General features: G+C 43.1%; 1 protein-coding gene across 1 annotated transcript in view; it reads right to left on the reverse strand.

Annotated features, from left to right (window-relative positions):
• Positions 1–4815: 4815 nt before the first annotated feature.
• rasal2 (RAS protein activator like 2) overlaps positions 4816–16788 on the reverse strand; it is an 80357-nt gene continuing 68384 nt past the window's right edge. The window contains exon 18 of the mRNA XM_028594384.1: positions 4816–5142. Within this exon, the coding sequence (XP_028450185.1) occupies positions 4975–5142 (168 nt within the window). The 3' untranslated portion in view covers positions 4816–4974. The remainder of the gene's footprint in view (positions 5143–16788) is intronic.

The raw sequence follows: 16788 nt of genomic DNA on the forward strand, positions 1-16788 counted from the left end.
CATACTATACTATGACTTTTTAATTATTTTTTCAACATACCATACTATGGCTATGATATTATGTCTCTTTTCGAGATACTATACTATGACATTTTAAGACTTTTTTCGATATACTTATACTATGACTTTTTATGAATTTTCAACATACTATATTGTGACTTTTCTGACTTTTTTGGACATATTATACTATGACTTTTTATGACTTTTTTCGACATACTATACTATGACTTTTCATGAATTTTTCGACATACTATGACTTTTTTCGACATACTATACTATGACTTTCTGGACCAGTTGAAGTTCATGGAGGAGCTTGAGTGGCAGACCAGAGAGTAATCTAGATGGAAGGTAACAAGTGCGTGACATACTATACTATGACTTTTCTTTTACTTTTTCGAAATACTATACTATGATTTCTTATGACTTTTTCAACAAACTATACTTTTAAAATGTTTGTAATGTAATATTATACACTACTAGCCTATACCTTTTTTATGCTTTTTATTTGAACAACAAATACAATCAGAACAGAGTAAATGGTCTTGAAACAAAAAACATATTGGTGCAGCATTTATTTATTCTCAAAAATATTTTAACGTCATTTCACTTCAGATCGTTTTTGACCATCAGTATGGCTTTTATTTTGAAGATTCATGACAGCTCCAACATCACTTCCTCTTGTTCTTGATCTGCCGACGACCCTTTTATATATGTCAATGTCGACGACACACCTGCTGCTATTGGGGGAGAACAGACGGAAAATACCGGAGAATGCCGACGACACCCCCGAACAAACGGGACTGCGCTCAACTCACCTGCGGCCTCATTTATAAAACCTGTTGCGCAAGAAAAAGTTGCGTGAAGCAGGGTGAAATTTGTCGTCGCAACATTCCTCGCAATAGTCGGGATTTATAAAGAATTTCCATGCGTAAAAATGTTCCCAGTTTTCCGCAAACTTTTGACCACACGTGTGATTGTGCGTAATGCTCCCAGGGTTTTGTAGACTGCGTTTTAGTGAACTCCAGTTTTTGTTTTCCTGAACCCAACAATTTTTATAATTCATGGATAGACCTAATCGATTGTTACGAAAACTAAATTCAAATTTAGAGTGTGCTCACATGCAGGCTGTGCGTTATGCATCCAGAGAACTTCATCCATGTGATATTTGGTGTTACCATCGGAGGTCACTAAAACGCAGCCTACATAGCCGTGGGAGCGTTACGCACGATTACACGCGCATGGTCAAAAGGTTGCAGAAAACTGGGCACATTTTTACGCATGAAAATTCTTTATAAATCCAGACTTTTGTGAGGAATGTTGCGACGGCAAATTTCACCCTGCTTCACGCAACTTTTTCTGGCGGAGTCACGTTCAAGAGAATCATGATACACGCCAGCGACTTCCGGTTGGCGTCTTTTTAAAATAAAATAGCAAAGAGCATCTTCCAAGAAAATTGAACGTGATGAAAAAACAAAAAGCAACCCCCTAAAATCGCCTAAATTTACCCAGAAACTCTCTCCAAACTGTTTATTATAAATCATCAATACACAAGAACAATAGTTAAAACAGTTGTAAAAGACAGAAGATGACGACAAACAACTTTTATGTGACAAATGTATAATGTTACTATATTTTATACTATAAGAGCTATATTCCAGTGTTGAAGACAATGTACTGTTTCATATACTGTATTTTTATATAGCAGAAATGCCTTAAAAGCTCAGGATTTAATTTATTTGACTTTGAAATAGACAGTATTGTAAAACATGTCTCACTATACTTTTAAAAAAAAATAACCATTCCACTATACGATCACAGTTGAATAAGTTTAATAAAAAAAAAAAGCATAACTCCCGATAACTGCTGTGTTTATGTCTCTGTCCGTGATGTCGACATGCCGATCCTGATTCAGCTCCACATACACAACACTTCGGGACTGATCCATAGAGGACCGTCACATATATTTATCATAAGTCAATTTATGAATAACCATCTTAAACATTTATGATTCTAAGTCTTAACAGTTTGATTTAAATAAACTTCTTAACGTATGCTGAATCAAAGCCAACGTTTCAATGTATACCTTCATCAGGGCCTTGGACATGACTACTCTCTGGGTTGAAAACCACTTTGCACATTTTCATACATCACAAGGAATCTTATAGAATTACATCGTCTGTGTTACATGTACTGTTACCTGTTTGCTTCACTAATTTAAGTGCCATCTTGTGGTTAAATAAAAACACACCTGGCAAAGAACAAACCAAAAAATAAAAATTCCAGTATCTCCAACAAATTTTATCTAAGCTAAATAATAACATAAACTAAGCATGTAAAGAACAACACATTTTTGTTTTTTTCCTTACAAGCTTAGTTTATCTTTTGCTTACAGATACACTTTTTAATAAGGTCCTATCTTTAAGCATTTTGGTTTGTTCCGTTGCCTGGATTACTGTTTTTATGTAACCACAAGATGGCGCCTCAATTAGTAAAGCAAACACAGGTAACAATACAGGTGACACAGATGATGAGCTGATGAATGATGAATGTTATTCTATAGGATGAGTTAAGAGCAGTCGGATGTTGCTACTCTAATCTAACTTGTGAAGAGACGAGGACTTTAATCCACTACAAGGAAATAACTCTTAGAAAATTTGTACCGTATCCTGAACATAATTACTGATTAAAAATAGACATGTTAAAATAACCAGAGATACTTGAAGACTGGGATAGATGGAAATGTAATTAAAAAAAACAACTTTTTAAAAACTACATTTTTTTAACACCATCCATCCATCCATCCATCTTCGTCCGCTTATCCGGTGTCGGGTCGCGGGGGGAGCAGCTCCAGCAGGGGACCCCAAACTTCCCTAAACTTCCCTTTCCCGAGCAACATTAACCAGCTCCGACTGGGGGATCCCGAGGCGTTCCCAGGCCAGGTTGGAGATATAATCCCTCCACCTAGTCCTGGGTCTTTAACACAAGACAGGAAATCATGGGAGAGAGAGGGGATGTGACATGCAGCAAAGGACTGGGATTTGAACCACTGTCGGCTGCGTACGTATATGCATTAAACTTTGCTATGCCATGGCCACCCCACACAAGCTTTGTGTCCCATCTTGGCCACCCCAGTAAAAATGTTCTGGAGACGCCACTGCTTGGTAGAGCGCATATAAGCCCATATGCAGAGGCTCAGTCCTCAACGCAGCGACCACGGGTTCAGTTTCCAACCCCGTCTCTCTCTCTCTCTCTCTCTCTCTCTCCCTATGAGTCTAAGCCTTCCCATCAACAATGAAATCTTTCAGGAAGATACTAAAGGTACAGTACAGGCCAAAAGTTTGGACACACCTTCTCATTCAATGTGTTTCCTTTTTATTTTCATGACTATTTACATTGTAGATTCTCACTGAAGGCATCAAAACTATGAATGAACACATATGGAATTATGTACTTAACAAAAAAAGTGTGAAATAACTGAAAACATGTCTTATATTTTAGATTCTTCAAAGTAGCCACCCTTTGCTTTTTTTGATAACTCTGCAAACCCTTGGTGTTCTCTCAATGAGCTTCATGAGGTAGTCACCTGAAATGGTTTTACCTTCACAGGTGTGCTTTGTCAGGGTTCATTAGTGGAATTATTTCCCTTATTAATAAAAAAGCAAAGGGTGGCTACTTTGAAGAATCTAAAATATAAGACATGTTTTCAGTTATTTCACACTTTTTTGTTAAGTACATAATTCCATATGTGTTCATTCATAGTTTTGATGCCTTCAGTGAGAATCTACAATGTAAATAGTCATGAAAATAAAAAGGAAACGCATTGAATGAGAAGGTGTCCAAACTTTTGGCCTGTACTGTAGTGGAGTAAAAAGTACAAGATTCTGAAATGTTTTAGTAAATTTAGTACTTTAGTGTTTTAAGTCTACTTGTATGTACTAGTTTGGTAAATCTTGTTAATACTGTTAATACTCGGTCTGTGTGTCTGTCTGTGTGTCTCTCTTGAGAATGAGACCCTGAGTCTCCGTGACATTACCTGTATAAATAAGTTAAAAACCTTAAATAGTATTGCAACAAACCATTTTATGGTCGTTTGGACATTCAGCGTTGTCTCTTTCCTCATTTTCTATGTAATGAATTCAAATATTTGTTTAAAAAAAAAAATTACTTAACAAAATAAAACCGCAGGACTTTAAGAAGCTAGAAACGCTTTTATGTTTTTTCTTGAAAAGTGACTTAAACAAGTTATTAAAACCTTTCCGTTCCCTTTTTAAAAGCCTTTTAGACTGACCTACGTTTCATTACCTGTTTTATATGTTTTAATGTTTTGTGTGTTGTATGTTATGTTGTGGTCTACAAAGTTTTAAGGATGTCCTGCCTCTTAGACTGTAAAACTAGTTTACCTATGGGTACCAATAAAGTAACCTAACCTAACTAACCTGTGAAACCATACATTAATACTTTAAGGAGACAAAAGAACCAGAAATGAGAGAGAGCACACACTCGTCTTTCAGGCAGCTTTTATTGTGAAGGTGGAACAGCAGACAGGGTGGGGGGGGTGTGTGTGTGACCTTTGACCCTGATCCTATAGGAGGGGGGGGGGTGGGTTCAGTAGATCAGCAACAAGGTGGAGCAATAAATTAAAAAACCCCAAAAAACAACAGCTCGTCAGGTAAAAAAACTCCACTCTAAAAAATGAAATCAACTTTAACAGCAACGAAAAAAAAGTCTGTTTAAAAAAAAACGAGTGCGTTTTTAGTTTTTTGGTTTGTTTTGTTCTCACTGTGCTTCTGTGACACACACACACACACACACACACACACACACACACACACACACACACACACACACACACACACACACACACACACACACACACACCAGATCAAACCTTCAGTATTTACACTCGTATTTATACATTCTGTCTCTGCAGCTTTTAAGAGTTTAAGCCCCGCCTCTCGCCGTCCTGGCGGCCAATCAGCAGCTGCTGTTCTTGAACTCTCCGTTCTCAGTGATGGACAGTTTGGTGGGGTTGCTGGGTGACAGGCCGTTGCGGAGGTTGGGCGCGCTGTAGCGCTCCTTCACCTGAGTCAGCGCCGCCATCAGCCGCGAGTTCGCCGCGTCCAGGGAGACGATCCGCCTCTCCTGATTGGACGGGAGACAGACAGGAAGTCAGACTGACAGGTGGGGATTAAAAACAACCTGACTGTCGGGTTAAAAACACATCGCTAGCACGAGGTCTCGGAGAGTCTCACTTCCTCCCGAGGTTGGAAAGAGACCAAACCATCTCAAAACACCTTCCTCTAAAAGTCCTGTCTGGTCGCCAGACCGAAAAAAGACGTAAATGTCCCTAAAAACGTATAAAACAACATTACAGAGTTTCTCAAATGGGGGTATGTGTCCCCCTAGGGGTACTCTGGAGGACTGCAGGCATGGGGGTGAGCTTCGCTTCAGAACTCGAACCTCCTGTGGTGCCATTTTGTTGCTACCAAGCCATCACCTCCCGTTAGCATCCCATTGACTCCCATTCATTCTGACGTCACTTTGACAGAGAATAACTTTACATCTGAAGCGTTTAAAGACTCTATTTCTCCGTTGTTTATTTCTAAAGAAACACGACAATGTATAAAATGCTCCATTACCTTGTATCTCACGTTATGGCTCCGTAGCAGAACGTTTTTATAACAATAGGCTAACGATTGGGTCATAACCACGAGACTTACTGTCACACAGTAGAGGAATTACCGTATAGTACAGGAGAAGCTCACAGGCAGTTTGGACTTCCATTAGCTGTTTAGGTTTAATTACTAATGTTAACTAGCATGTTAGTGATCAGTAATTACTAATGTTAACTAGCATGTTAGTGATCAGTAATTACTAATGTTAACTAGCATGTTAGTGATCAGTAATTACTAATGTTAACTATCATGTTAGTGATCAGTAATTACTAATGTTAACTATCATGTTAGTGATCAGTAATTACTAATGTTAACTAGCATGTTAGTGATCAGTAATTACTAATGTTAACTAGCATGTTAGTGATCAGTAATTACTAATGTTAACTAGCATGTTAGTGATCAGTAATTAGCCTGTGTCTATGTTATCTCCTTACATATACCTACACTCTCCGTCTCTGTGAGATTGGGAATGATTGAGATTTCTCTCTCACAGCTACCAGAAGACTTCACACTTTCAGACAGGTTGCTCACGTCACATCTACGTCTTCAAGCTCAGCTGGAGGCTGCTCAGTAACACTCAGCCAGCACCGGGAAAGAGACTTCTGATATCCTCCACTGGTCTCAGACCAGAGACACGGGGTCTGCTGGTCCATTCTTATAGACTGTCTATGACTGCCTAGGGGTACTCTGGAGGACTGCAGGGGGTAGGTGACATTTTTTGCAAAATGGTTTTCAGTTCCAAGGCTGTAGTAACTTCTACTGGCTTTTTTTTCTGCATGTTTGGCCCTTTTTATGAAGGGGTTTTGTCGTTTGTTTGGACCTCTTCTTGCCTTTCTTACTTCTTTTACGGTCTTCTTTTCTTCAAAGTTTGTCGATTACTTGAATTTTTTGTCCCTTTTGTCGTCCTAGTGTTGCCTTCCTTCTTTCTACTGTATTTTTTCCAAGTTTTTATGACTATTTTCGACCTTTTCTTGCATTCCTTCCTTCTTTCTACCACCTTTTTCCAAGTTTTTGTCTTATTTTTCCATCATCATCTAAATGTTTTCCAGGTCCAAGGCTGTAGTTTAGTAAATCTATCACTGACATCGCTGGATTCTTCCTCTTTATAGAGACTTATTTTTTCTACCAAACATTATTCGCACTAGTTAGCGGGTACATGGCTTAAAGACACTGTTCAAAGGGGGGGAACATTATTGAAAAAAGCTGGAGAACCAGTGGACTAGAAGACTATCTATCTTTAGAGGACCTTTAAGTGAAAAATGAAGGGAGTGAATCAGGAGTTTACAGTATTAAAGTTAAGGTTGTTAAGGTTTAGAGTTTACAGTAAGAAAAAGTTTCTACGTGTAAAATGTACAAAAGTCCACGTAGTCCTGAGTCTGTGTCTTCACTCTTTAGCAGACCGATTACTCATGAAGTGGTGTATGTATGACACGGCAATTGGTATGCCACTGTTGGCGTGTTATCAAGACGCATACTCGCTTTTTAGCGTGTTTATCAACGCTGTTTGGCCTCCATTGACTTACATTACCTTGTGATTGCATGTGATAATATAATGTTTACGCTGTGACGTTGCAGACTGCCATCCGCTGTATACAGCGTAGACATACACGCAGATAACTCAAAATGCGTACAGATAACACGACACTTGGCTTTAGGAAAGTTGGCGTGTATGTTTACGTGAAGTCATGTCACGTTGAACTAATGTACAAAGACACAAAGACAGATGTTCTCCCCACATGTAGAGTAAATAAAAGGAGATTTTAAAGGACTAATTTGATAATTTAACAGGTAATAAAGAACTTGATTTTATTTGACTTTAATTGAGACGTTAAAGGGTGTTGTGAGTTACTAAGTAAAATCGGGGATTCCTTCCATGATATTGGGTCAATTAGGGGCAGAATTAGCGCAGGGAATGGTGGAAATAGTTAATAAATTATTTTAAAAATGACACCAATCACTGAAAAACTGTTGCGCGTTTGGCTGCAATGAAAGACAGGGACGCAGCAAAACATTTCACAAGTCCCACCGGGAAGCAAAAAGGTGCAAAGTATGGGAGCTGTTCATTAGTGTGAGAGGTAAATGTCAATTTCTCTCTTCGATATAACTAATTTACGATATAGAAGGTAAATATACACTGGAATATTTCCGTAAGGGCTTTTAACATATTGACCAACGTTGATAATAACATGTATATGCCTGTTTAAGGTGAAAATAAGCGATTTAATTTCAAGATAGCATATCTGCCCCATAGGGGTTACACTGTAGAGTCATCTGACGTTGGTATCCAATATGGCGCCCATGATTTGAGTTGGCCACACTCTCTAAATAAAGGGCGCTAGTCAAAACGTTCGCTTTCTTCCGAGTCGACTATTAAACTAACAGCTCCACCAAAAACATCACCGCGGTGGGTCCGTTCTAATTAATTTTGTAGACCTAGTCGTAGATGTTAAGGGCCCTATAGTGACCAGTCTGCAAAAAAAACAACTCCTAGAGGAAACACTGGGCGTGTGTTACATTATAAAGAATGATTTTAAAGTCATTGAGTGCAGCTGTGATGCGTCTTTGACCCGACAGAATCAAACTGTGGAAAAACATCTGGAGAACGTTTGAGCAGCGGGAAATATAAAACAGCCCCAAAAAAACTGAGAAGTGAGACTGAAGCTCTGCGGCAGTTTTTAAGCAGCAAGTCAAACTGATATTTGATAGAGACGGAGCGCAGTGCGTCATACTCTCAAAGTCCAGCCCCTAACCCTAACCCTAACCCTAACCCTAACACACACACACACACACACACACACACACACACACACACACACACACACACACACACACACACACACTTATATCCTTTAAACCAGTCTTGAGGTATGTTCCCGAGGTACATTGTCTTAAATTCTGGAGGGATTTCCTCTTGAAATAACTGTATGGTATTGTGTATCACCTTCTAAAAGTATTTAATGACAGCAAATTCCCAGAAAATATGATAATGGTTTTTGCATTTTATATTGCTGGTGGCCAGTAAAAAGACTCTTACTAGGAAGTGGCTATTGGATCGATACTGTGGCCGAAATTGATTATGATGGAGCAAATAACAGCCTATGTCAATCATAGAATGGAGATGTTTGTTTCATACTGGGAAATATGGTTTTACACACACACACACAGACACACACACACACAGTTGAATAACTCTCCGCTCTCCGTTGACTTGTATTGTGTGAAACAACCGTGAAATTGCAGGGGAGACCGTGATGAGCCCTATTTCACCTATCTACAGCTAGAGGAGACCATGATAAGCCCTATTTCACCTATCTACAGCTAGAGGAGACCATGATAAGCCCTATTTCACCTATCTACAGCCAGGGTAGACCATGATAAGACCTATTTCACCTATCTACAGCCAGGGTAGACCATGATAAGAACTATTTCACCTATCTACAGCTAGGGTAGACCATGATAAGAACTATTTCACCTATCTACAGCTAGGGGAGACCATGATAAGAACTATTTCACCTATCTACAGCTAGAGGAGACCATGATAAGACCTATTTCACCTATCTACAGCTAGGGTAGACCATGATAAGAACTATTTCACCTATCTACAGCTAGAGGAGACCATGATAAGAACTATTTCACCTATCTACAGCTAGGGTAGACCATGATAAGACCATTTCACCTATAAGAAGACCATTTCACCTATCTTCACCTATCTACAGCTAGAGGAGACCATGATAAGAACTATTTCACCTATCTACAGCTAGGGTAGACCATGATAAGACCTATTTCACCTATCTACATCTAGGGTAGACCATGATAAGAACCATTTCACCTATCTACAGCCAGGGTAGACCATGATAAGCCCTATTTCACCTATCTACAGCTAGGGTAGACCATGATAAGAACCATTTCACCTATCTACAGCCAGGGTAGACCATGATAAGAACTATTTCACCTATCTACAGCTAGGGGAGACCATGATAAGCCCTATTTCACCTATCTACAGGGTAGACCATGATAAGAACCATTTCACCTATCTACAGCCAGGGTAGACCATGATAAGAACCATTTCACCTATCTACAGCACCTATCTACATCTAGGGTAGACCATGATAAGAACCATTTCACCTATCTACAGCCAGGGTAGACCATGATAAGCCCTATTTCACCTATCTACAGCTAGGGGAGACCATGATAAGAACCATTTCACCTATCTACAGCCAGGGTAGACCATGATAAGAACCATTTCACCTATCTACAGCCAGGGTAGACCATGATAAGCCCTATTTCACCTATCTACATCTAGGGTAGACCATGATAAGCCCATTTCACCTATCTACAGCTAGGGTAGACCATGATAAGCCCTATTTCACCTATCTACAGCTAGGGGAGACCATGATAAGAACCATTTCACCTATCTACAGCCAGGATAGACCATGATAAGCCCAATTTCACCTATCTACATCTAGGGTAGACCATGATAAGCCCTATTTCACCTATCTACAGCCAGGGGAGACCATGATAAGAACCATTTCACCTATCACATCTATAGACCATGACAAGCCCTACCTATCTACAGGGGAGACCATGATAAGCCCCATTTCACCTCTCTACAGCCAGGATAAGACCATGATAAGCCCCATTTCACCCCATCTACAGCTAGAGGAGACCATGATAAGCCCTATTTCACCTATCTACAGCCAGGGTAGACCATGATAAGCCCTATTTCACCTATCTACAGCTAGAGGAGACCATGATAAGACCTATTTCACCTATCTACAGCCAGGGTAGACCATGATAAGAACTATTTCACCTATCTACATCTACAGACCATGATAAGACCTATTTCACCCATCTATTTCACCTATCTACAGCCAGGGTAGACCATGATAAGAACCATTTCACCTATCTACAGCTAGGGTAGACCATGATAAGAACTATTTCACCCATCTACAGCCAGAGGAGACCATGATAAGACCTATTTCACCTATCTACAGCCATGATAAGAACTATTTCACCTATCTACAGCTAGAGGAGACCATGATAAGAACTATTTCACCTATCTACAGCCAGGGTAGACCATGATAAGAACTATTTCACCTATCTACAGCTAGGGTAGACCATGATAAGAACTATTTCACCTATCTACAGCTAGGGTAGACCATGATAAGAACTATTTCACCTATCTACAGCTAGGGTAGACCATGATAAGAACATTTCACCTATCTACAGCTAGCCATGATAAGAACTATTTCACCTATCTACAGCTAGGGTAGACCATGATAAGAACCCTTTCACCTATCTACAGCTAGGGTAGACCATGATAAGAACTATTTCACCTATCTACAGCTAGGGTAGACCATGATAAGAACCATTTCACCTATCTACAGCCAGGGTAGACCATGATAAGCCCTATTTCACCTATCTACAGCCAGGTAGACCATGATAAGCCCTATTTCACCTATCTACAGCTAGGGATAGACCATGATAAGCCAACCATATTTCACCCTATCTACAGCTAGGGTAGACCATCTACATAACCATGATAAGAACTATTTCACCTATCTACAGCCAGGGTAGACCATGATAAGAACCTATTTCACCTATCTACAGCCAGGGGAAGACCATGATAAGAACCAGCTATTTCACCTATTTCTATCTACAGCCAGGGTAGACCATGATAAGAACTATTTCACCTATCTACAGCTAGGGGAGACCATGATAAGAACCATTTCACCTATCTACAGCTAGGGGAGACCATGATAAGAACTATTTCACCTATCTACAGCTAGGGGTAGACCATGATAAGCCCTATTTCACCTATCTACAGCTAGGGTAGACCATGATAAGACCCTATTTCACCTATCTACAGCCAGGGTAGACCATGATAAGAACTATTTCACCCATCTACAGCCAGGGGAGACCATGATAAGACCCTATTTCACCTATCTACAGCCAGGGTAGACCATGATAAGAACCATTTCACCTATCTATTTCACCCATTCTACAGGGTAGACCATGATAAGACCTATTTCACCCACCTATCTACAGCTAGGGTAGACCATGATAAGAACTATTTCACCTATCTACAGCTAGGGTAGACCATGATAAGAACCTATTTCCATTTCCACCACCTATCTACAGCCAGGGTAGACCATGATAAGATAAGAACTATTTCACCTATCTACAGCTAGGGTAGACCATGATAAGAACTATTTCACCCATCTACAGCTAGGGTAGACCATGATAAGAACTATTTCACCTATCTACAGCTAGGGGAGACCATGATAAGAACTATTTCACCTATCTACAGCTAGAGGAGACCATGATAAGACCTATTTCACCCATCTACAGCCAGGGTAGACCATGATAAGAATTTCACCTATCTATTTGATAAGACCTATTTCACCCATCTACAGCCAGGGGAGACCATGATAAGACCTATTTCACCTATCTACAGCCCATGATAAGACCTATTTCACCTATCTACAGCTAGGGGAGACCATGATAAGACCTATTTCACCTATCTACAGCTAGGGTAGACCATGATAAGACCTATTTCACCTATCTACAGCTAGGGTAGACCATGATAAGAACTATTTCACCTATCTACAGCTAGGGGAGACCATGATAAGACCTATTTCACCTATCTACAGCCAGGGTAGACCATGATAAGACCTATTTCACCTATCTACAGCCAGGGTAGACCATGATAAGAACTATTTCACCTATCTACAGCCAGGGTAGACCATGATAAGCCCTATTTCACCTATCTACAGCTAGGGGAGACCATGATAAGAACCATTTCACCTATCTACAGCCAGGATAGACCATGATAAGACCCAGCTAGGGGAGACCATGGTCACCTATCTACAGCTAGGGTAGACCATGATAAGAACTATTTCATCTATCATGATACATTTCCATCTACAGCTAGACCATGATAAGCCCTATTTCACCTATCTACAGCCAGGGTAGACCATGATAAGCCATGATAAGAACCATTTCACCTATCTACAGCCAGGGTAGACCATGATAAGCCCTATTTCACCTATCTACAGCTAGGGTAGACCATGATAAGCCCTATTTCACCTATCTACAGCCAGGGTAGACCATGATAAGCCCTATTTCACCTATCTACAGCCAGGGTAGACCATGATAAGCCCTATTTCACCTATCTACAGCCAGGGTAGACCATGATAAGCCCTATTTCACCTATCTACAGCTAGGGTAGACCGTGATAAGCCCTATTTCAACAAACGGTGGCGTATCCCTTTAAGCAATACAAGTCAACTGAGAGGGGAGAGTTGTTTCCCCTCTGGTGGGGGCGGGACTTAAATGTGCTCTGTCTCTATCCCCCCCCCCTTGCTCAGAAACTCAGATCCTGAGCAGTCTGAGTAAACCTTCGCGTGAAGAACTGAGGGGAAGGGGGTGAAGGAAGGGAGGGAGGTGTGGGGGGACGGCAGCCAAAAATAAATAAAACCAGCTCAGTGTGTGACTCTTCTGCTCTGTGATTGGCTGCTCAGGTGGGTGAGGGAGAGAGGGAGGGAGGGAGGGAGGGAAGGAGGGGCTACAGTCACTACTTGCCTGATTGGTTTATTTCACATCCGTTACTGACCTGAAACCAGTGAAGAGACGATGAGAACAAGAACCAGACACACACACACACACTGGTGCTGGTTTTTTTTTTCCCAGGATCCTCGGCTGCTGCATATCGAACCCCTTAAAGCACGAATGTGTCAAACTCAAGGCCCGAGGCCCAAACCCAGACCCCTCGCGGGGTTTACATCCGGTCCTGATATCAATTTAGGTTCCCAATACATTTTGGCCCGTTTTTTTTGGGGTTTTTTGCACCAAACTAAACAGACAGGAAAGGGTTTTTTCAAAATGCAATTACGCAGGCGCCCAGGTAGCTCAGTTGGTAGAGCGCGCGCCCATACAGTACAGGCCAAAAGTTTGGACACACCTTCTCATTCAATGCGTTTCCTTTTTATTTTCATGACTATTTACATTGTAGATTCTCACTGAAGGCATCAAAACTATGAATGAACACATATGGAATTATGTACTTAACAAAAAAAGTGTGAAATAACTGAAAACATGTCTTATATTTTAGATTCTTCAAAGTAGCCACCCTTTGCTTTTTTATTAATAAGGGAAATAATTCCACTAATGAACCCTGACAAAGCACACCTGTGAAGGTAAAACCATTTCAGGTGACTACCTCATGAAGCTCATTGAGAGAACACCAAGGGTTTGCAGAGTTACCCTAACCCCCTGACCCTTACCCCATGACCCTAACCCTAACCCCCTGACCCTTACCCCATGACCCTAACCCTTACCCCCTGACCCTTACCCTAACCCCTGATCCTAACCTTTACCCCCTGACCCTAACCCTTACCCCCTGACCCTAAACCCTGACCCTAACCATTACCCCCTGACCCTAACCCTTACCCCCTGACCCTTACCCCATGACCCTAACCCTTACCCCCTGACCCTAACCCCTGATCCTAACCTTTACCCCCTGACCCTAACCCTTACCCCCTGACCCTAAACCCTGACCCTAACCATTACCCCTGACCCTAAACCTTACCCCCTGACCCTAACCCTTACCCCCTGACCCTAACCCTAACCCATGATCCTAACCTTTACCCCCTGACCCTAACCCTTACCCCCTGACCCTAACCCTAACCCCTGAACCTAACCCTTACCCCCTGACCCTAACCCTTACCCCCTGACCCTAACCCCTGACCCTAACCATTACCCCCTGACCCTAAACCTTACCCCCTGACCCTAACCCTAACCCTAACCATTACCCCCTGACCCTAACCGTACCCCCCTGACCCTAACCCCTGACCCTAACCCTTACCCCCTGACCCTAACCTAACCCTTAACCCCTGACCCTAGATGTGGCCCATAGTGGCGTTGAGTTTGACCGTCATGCTGTATCTAAAGTGTGTTTACGATGAAGCTAACAGGAAGTGTTTTTACGATGAATCTAACAGGAAGTGTGCTGTATCTAAAGTGTGTTTACGATGAAGCTAACAGGAAGTGTTTTTACGATGAAGCTAACAGGAAGTGTGCTGTATCTAAAGTGTGTTTACGATGAAGCTAACAGGAAGGACAGGACTAACAGGACTTCTCCGTGAACCATCACCTTATCGTGGTGGAGAGGTTTGTGTGTCTCTGTGAACCTGAGGGCTGTGTTGTCTGGAGCTTTGTGCTCCTGGTAGGGTCTCCCAAGGCAAAGTGGTCTCAGGTGAGGGGCCAGACAAAGAATGGTTCAAAAACCCCAATGAAGAAGCAAGGTAGAGATGGAGTGACCCTGCCCGGAGGAAGCCCGGGCCCCGCCTGGAGCCAGGCCCAGACGGCGGGCTCGCCGGGCGAGCGCCTGGTGGCCGGGTTTGCCACGGACCCGCCGGGGCACAGCCCGAACAAGCTACGTGGCTCCCATCTCTCCAGCCCATGGGCCCACCACCTGTGGGAGGAACCGTTGGGGTCGGGTGCGATGCCACATGGGTGGCAGTGAAGGTCAGGGGCCTCGACGGACCAGACCCGGGCGGCAGACGCTGGCTCTGGGGACGGGAACGTCACCTCTGTGGGGGGGAAGGAGCCGGAACTGGTGCGGGAGGTGGAGCGCCACCGGTTAGATCTGGTGGGGCTTACCTCACGCACAGTCTCGGTTCTGGAACCATACTCCTGGATAGGGGTTGGACTCTTTTCTTCTCCGGAGTTGCCCAGGGTGTGAGGCGCCGGGCGGGTGTGGGGATACTCACAAGCCCCCCGGCTGAGCGCCTGTGTTGGAGTTTACCCCGTGGGCCCAGAGAGGGTCGCCTCCCTACGCCTGCGGGTTGTGGGGGGAAAACTCTGACTGTTGTTTGTGCATATGCACCAAACAGGAGTTCGGAGTATTCGGCCGTCTTGAGACCTTGACTGGAGTCCTGCATGGGGCTCCAGTGGGGGACTCCATTGTTCTGCTGGGGGACTTCAACGCACGTGGGCAATGATGGAGACACCTGAGAGGCGTGATTGGGAGGAACGGCCTCCCTGATCTAAACCAGAGTGGTTGTTTGTTGTTGGACTTCTGTGCTAGTCATGGATTGTCTATAACGAACACCATGTTCGAACATAGGGATGCTCATAAGTGTACCTGGTACCAGAGCACCCTAGGCCAAGGTCAATGATCGATTTCATAATCGTTTCATCTGATCTGAGGCCGTATGTTTTGGACACTGGGGTGAAGAGAGGGGCAGAGCTGTCAACCGATCACCATCTGGTGGTGAGTTGGGTCAGGGGTGGGGGAAGACTCTGGACAGACCTGGTAAGCCCAAACGTGTAGTGCGGGTAAATTGGGAACGTCTGGAGGAGGCCCCTGTCCGACAGACTTTCAACTCACACCTCCGGGCGGAGCTTTTCGTGCATCCCTGTGGAGGCTGGGGGCATTGAACCCGAGTGGACAATGTTCAAAGTTTCCATTGCTGAAGCTGCGGCGAGGAGCTGTGGTCTTAGGATCTTAGGTGCCTCAAGGGGCGGTAACCCACGAAACACCGTGGTGGACACCAGTGGTCAGGGAAGCCGTCCGATTGAAGAAGGAGTCCTTCCGGGATATGTTATCTCGGAGGACTCCGGAGGCAGTTGCAGGGTACCGAAGGGCCGAAGGGCTGCAGCCTCTGCCGTGAAAGAGGCAAAGCAGCGTGTGTGGGAGAAGTTTGGAGAAGACATGGAGAAGGACTTTCGGTCGGCACCAAAGTGTTTCTGGAAAACTGTTCGCCACCTCAGGAGGGGGAAGGGGAACCATCCAAGCTGTGTACAGTAAGGATGGGACACTGTTGACCTCCACTGAGGAGGTAATAGGGCGGTGGAGGGAGCACTTTGAGGAACTCCTGAATCCGACTAATACGCCCTCTATGTTAGAGGCAGAGCTGGAGGATAACGGGGATTGTCGTCGATTTCCCAGGCGGAAGTCACTGATGTAGTCAAACAACTACACAGTGGCAAAGCCCCGGGATTGATGAGATCCGTCCAGAAATGCTCAAGGCTCTGGGTGTGGAGGGGCTGTCCTGGTTGACACGCCTCTTCAACATTGCGTGGAAGTCTGGGACGGTGCCAAAGGAGT

Source organism: Perca flavescens, chromosome 12 (genome assembly GCF_004354835.1).
Source record: "Perca flavescens isolate YP-PL-M2 chromosome 12, PFLA_1.0, whole genome shotgun sequence".
In the NCBI taxonomy this organism is placed as follows: domain Eukaryota; kingdom Metazoa; phylum Chordata; class Actinopteri; order Perciformes; family Percidae; genus Perca; species Perca flavescens.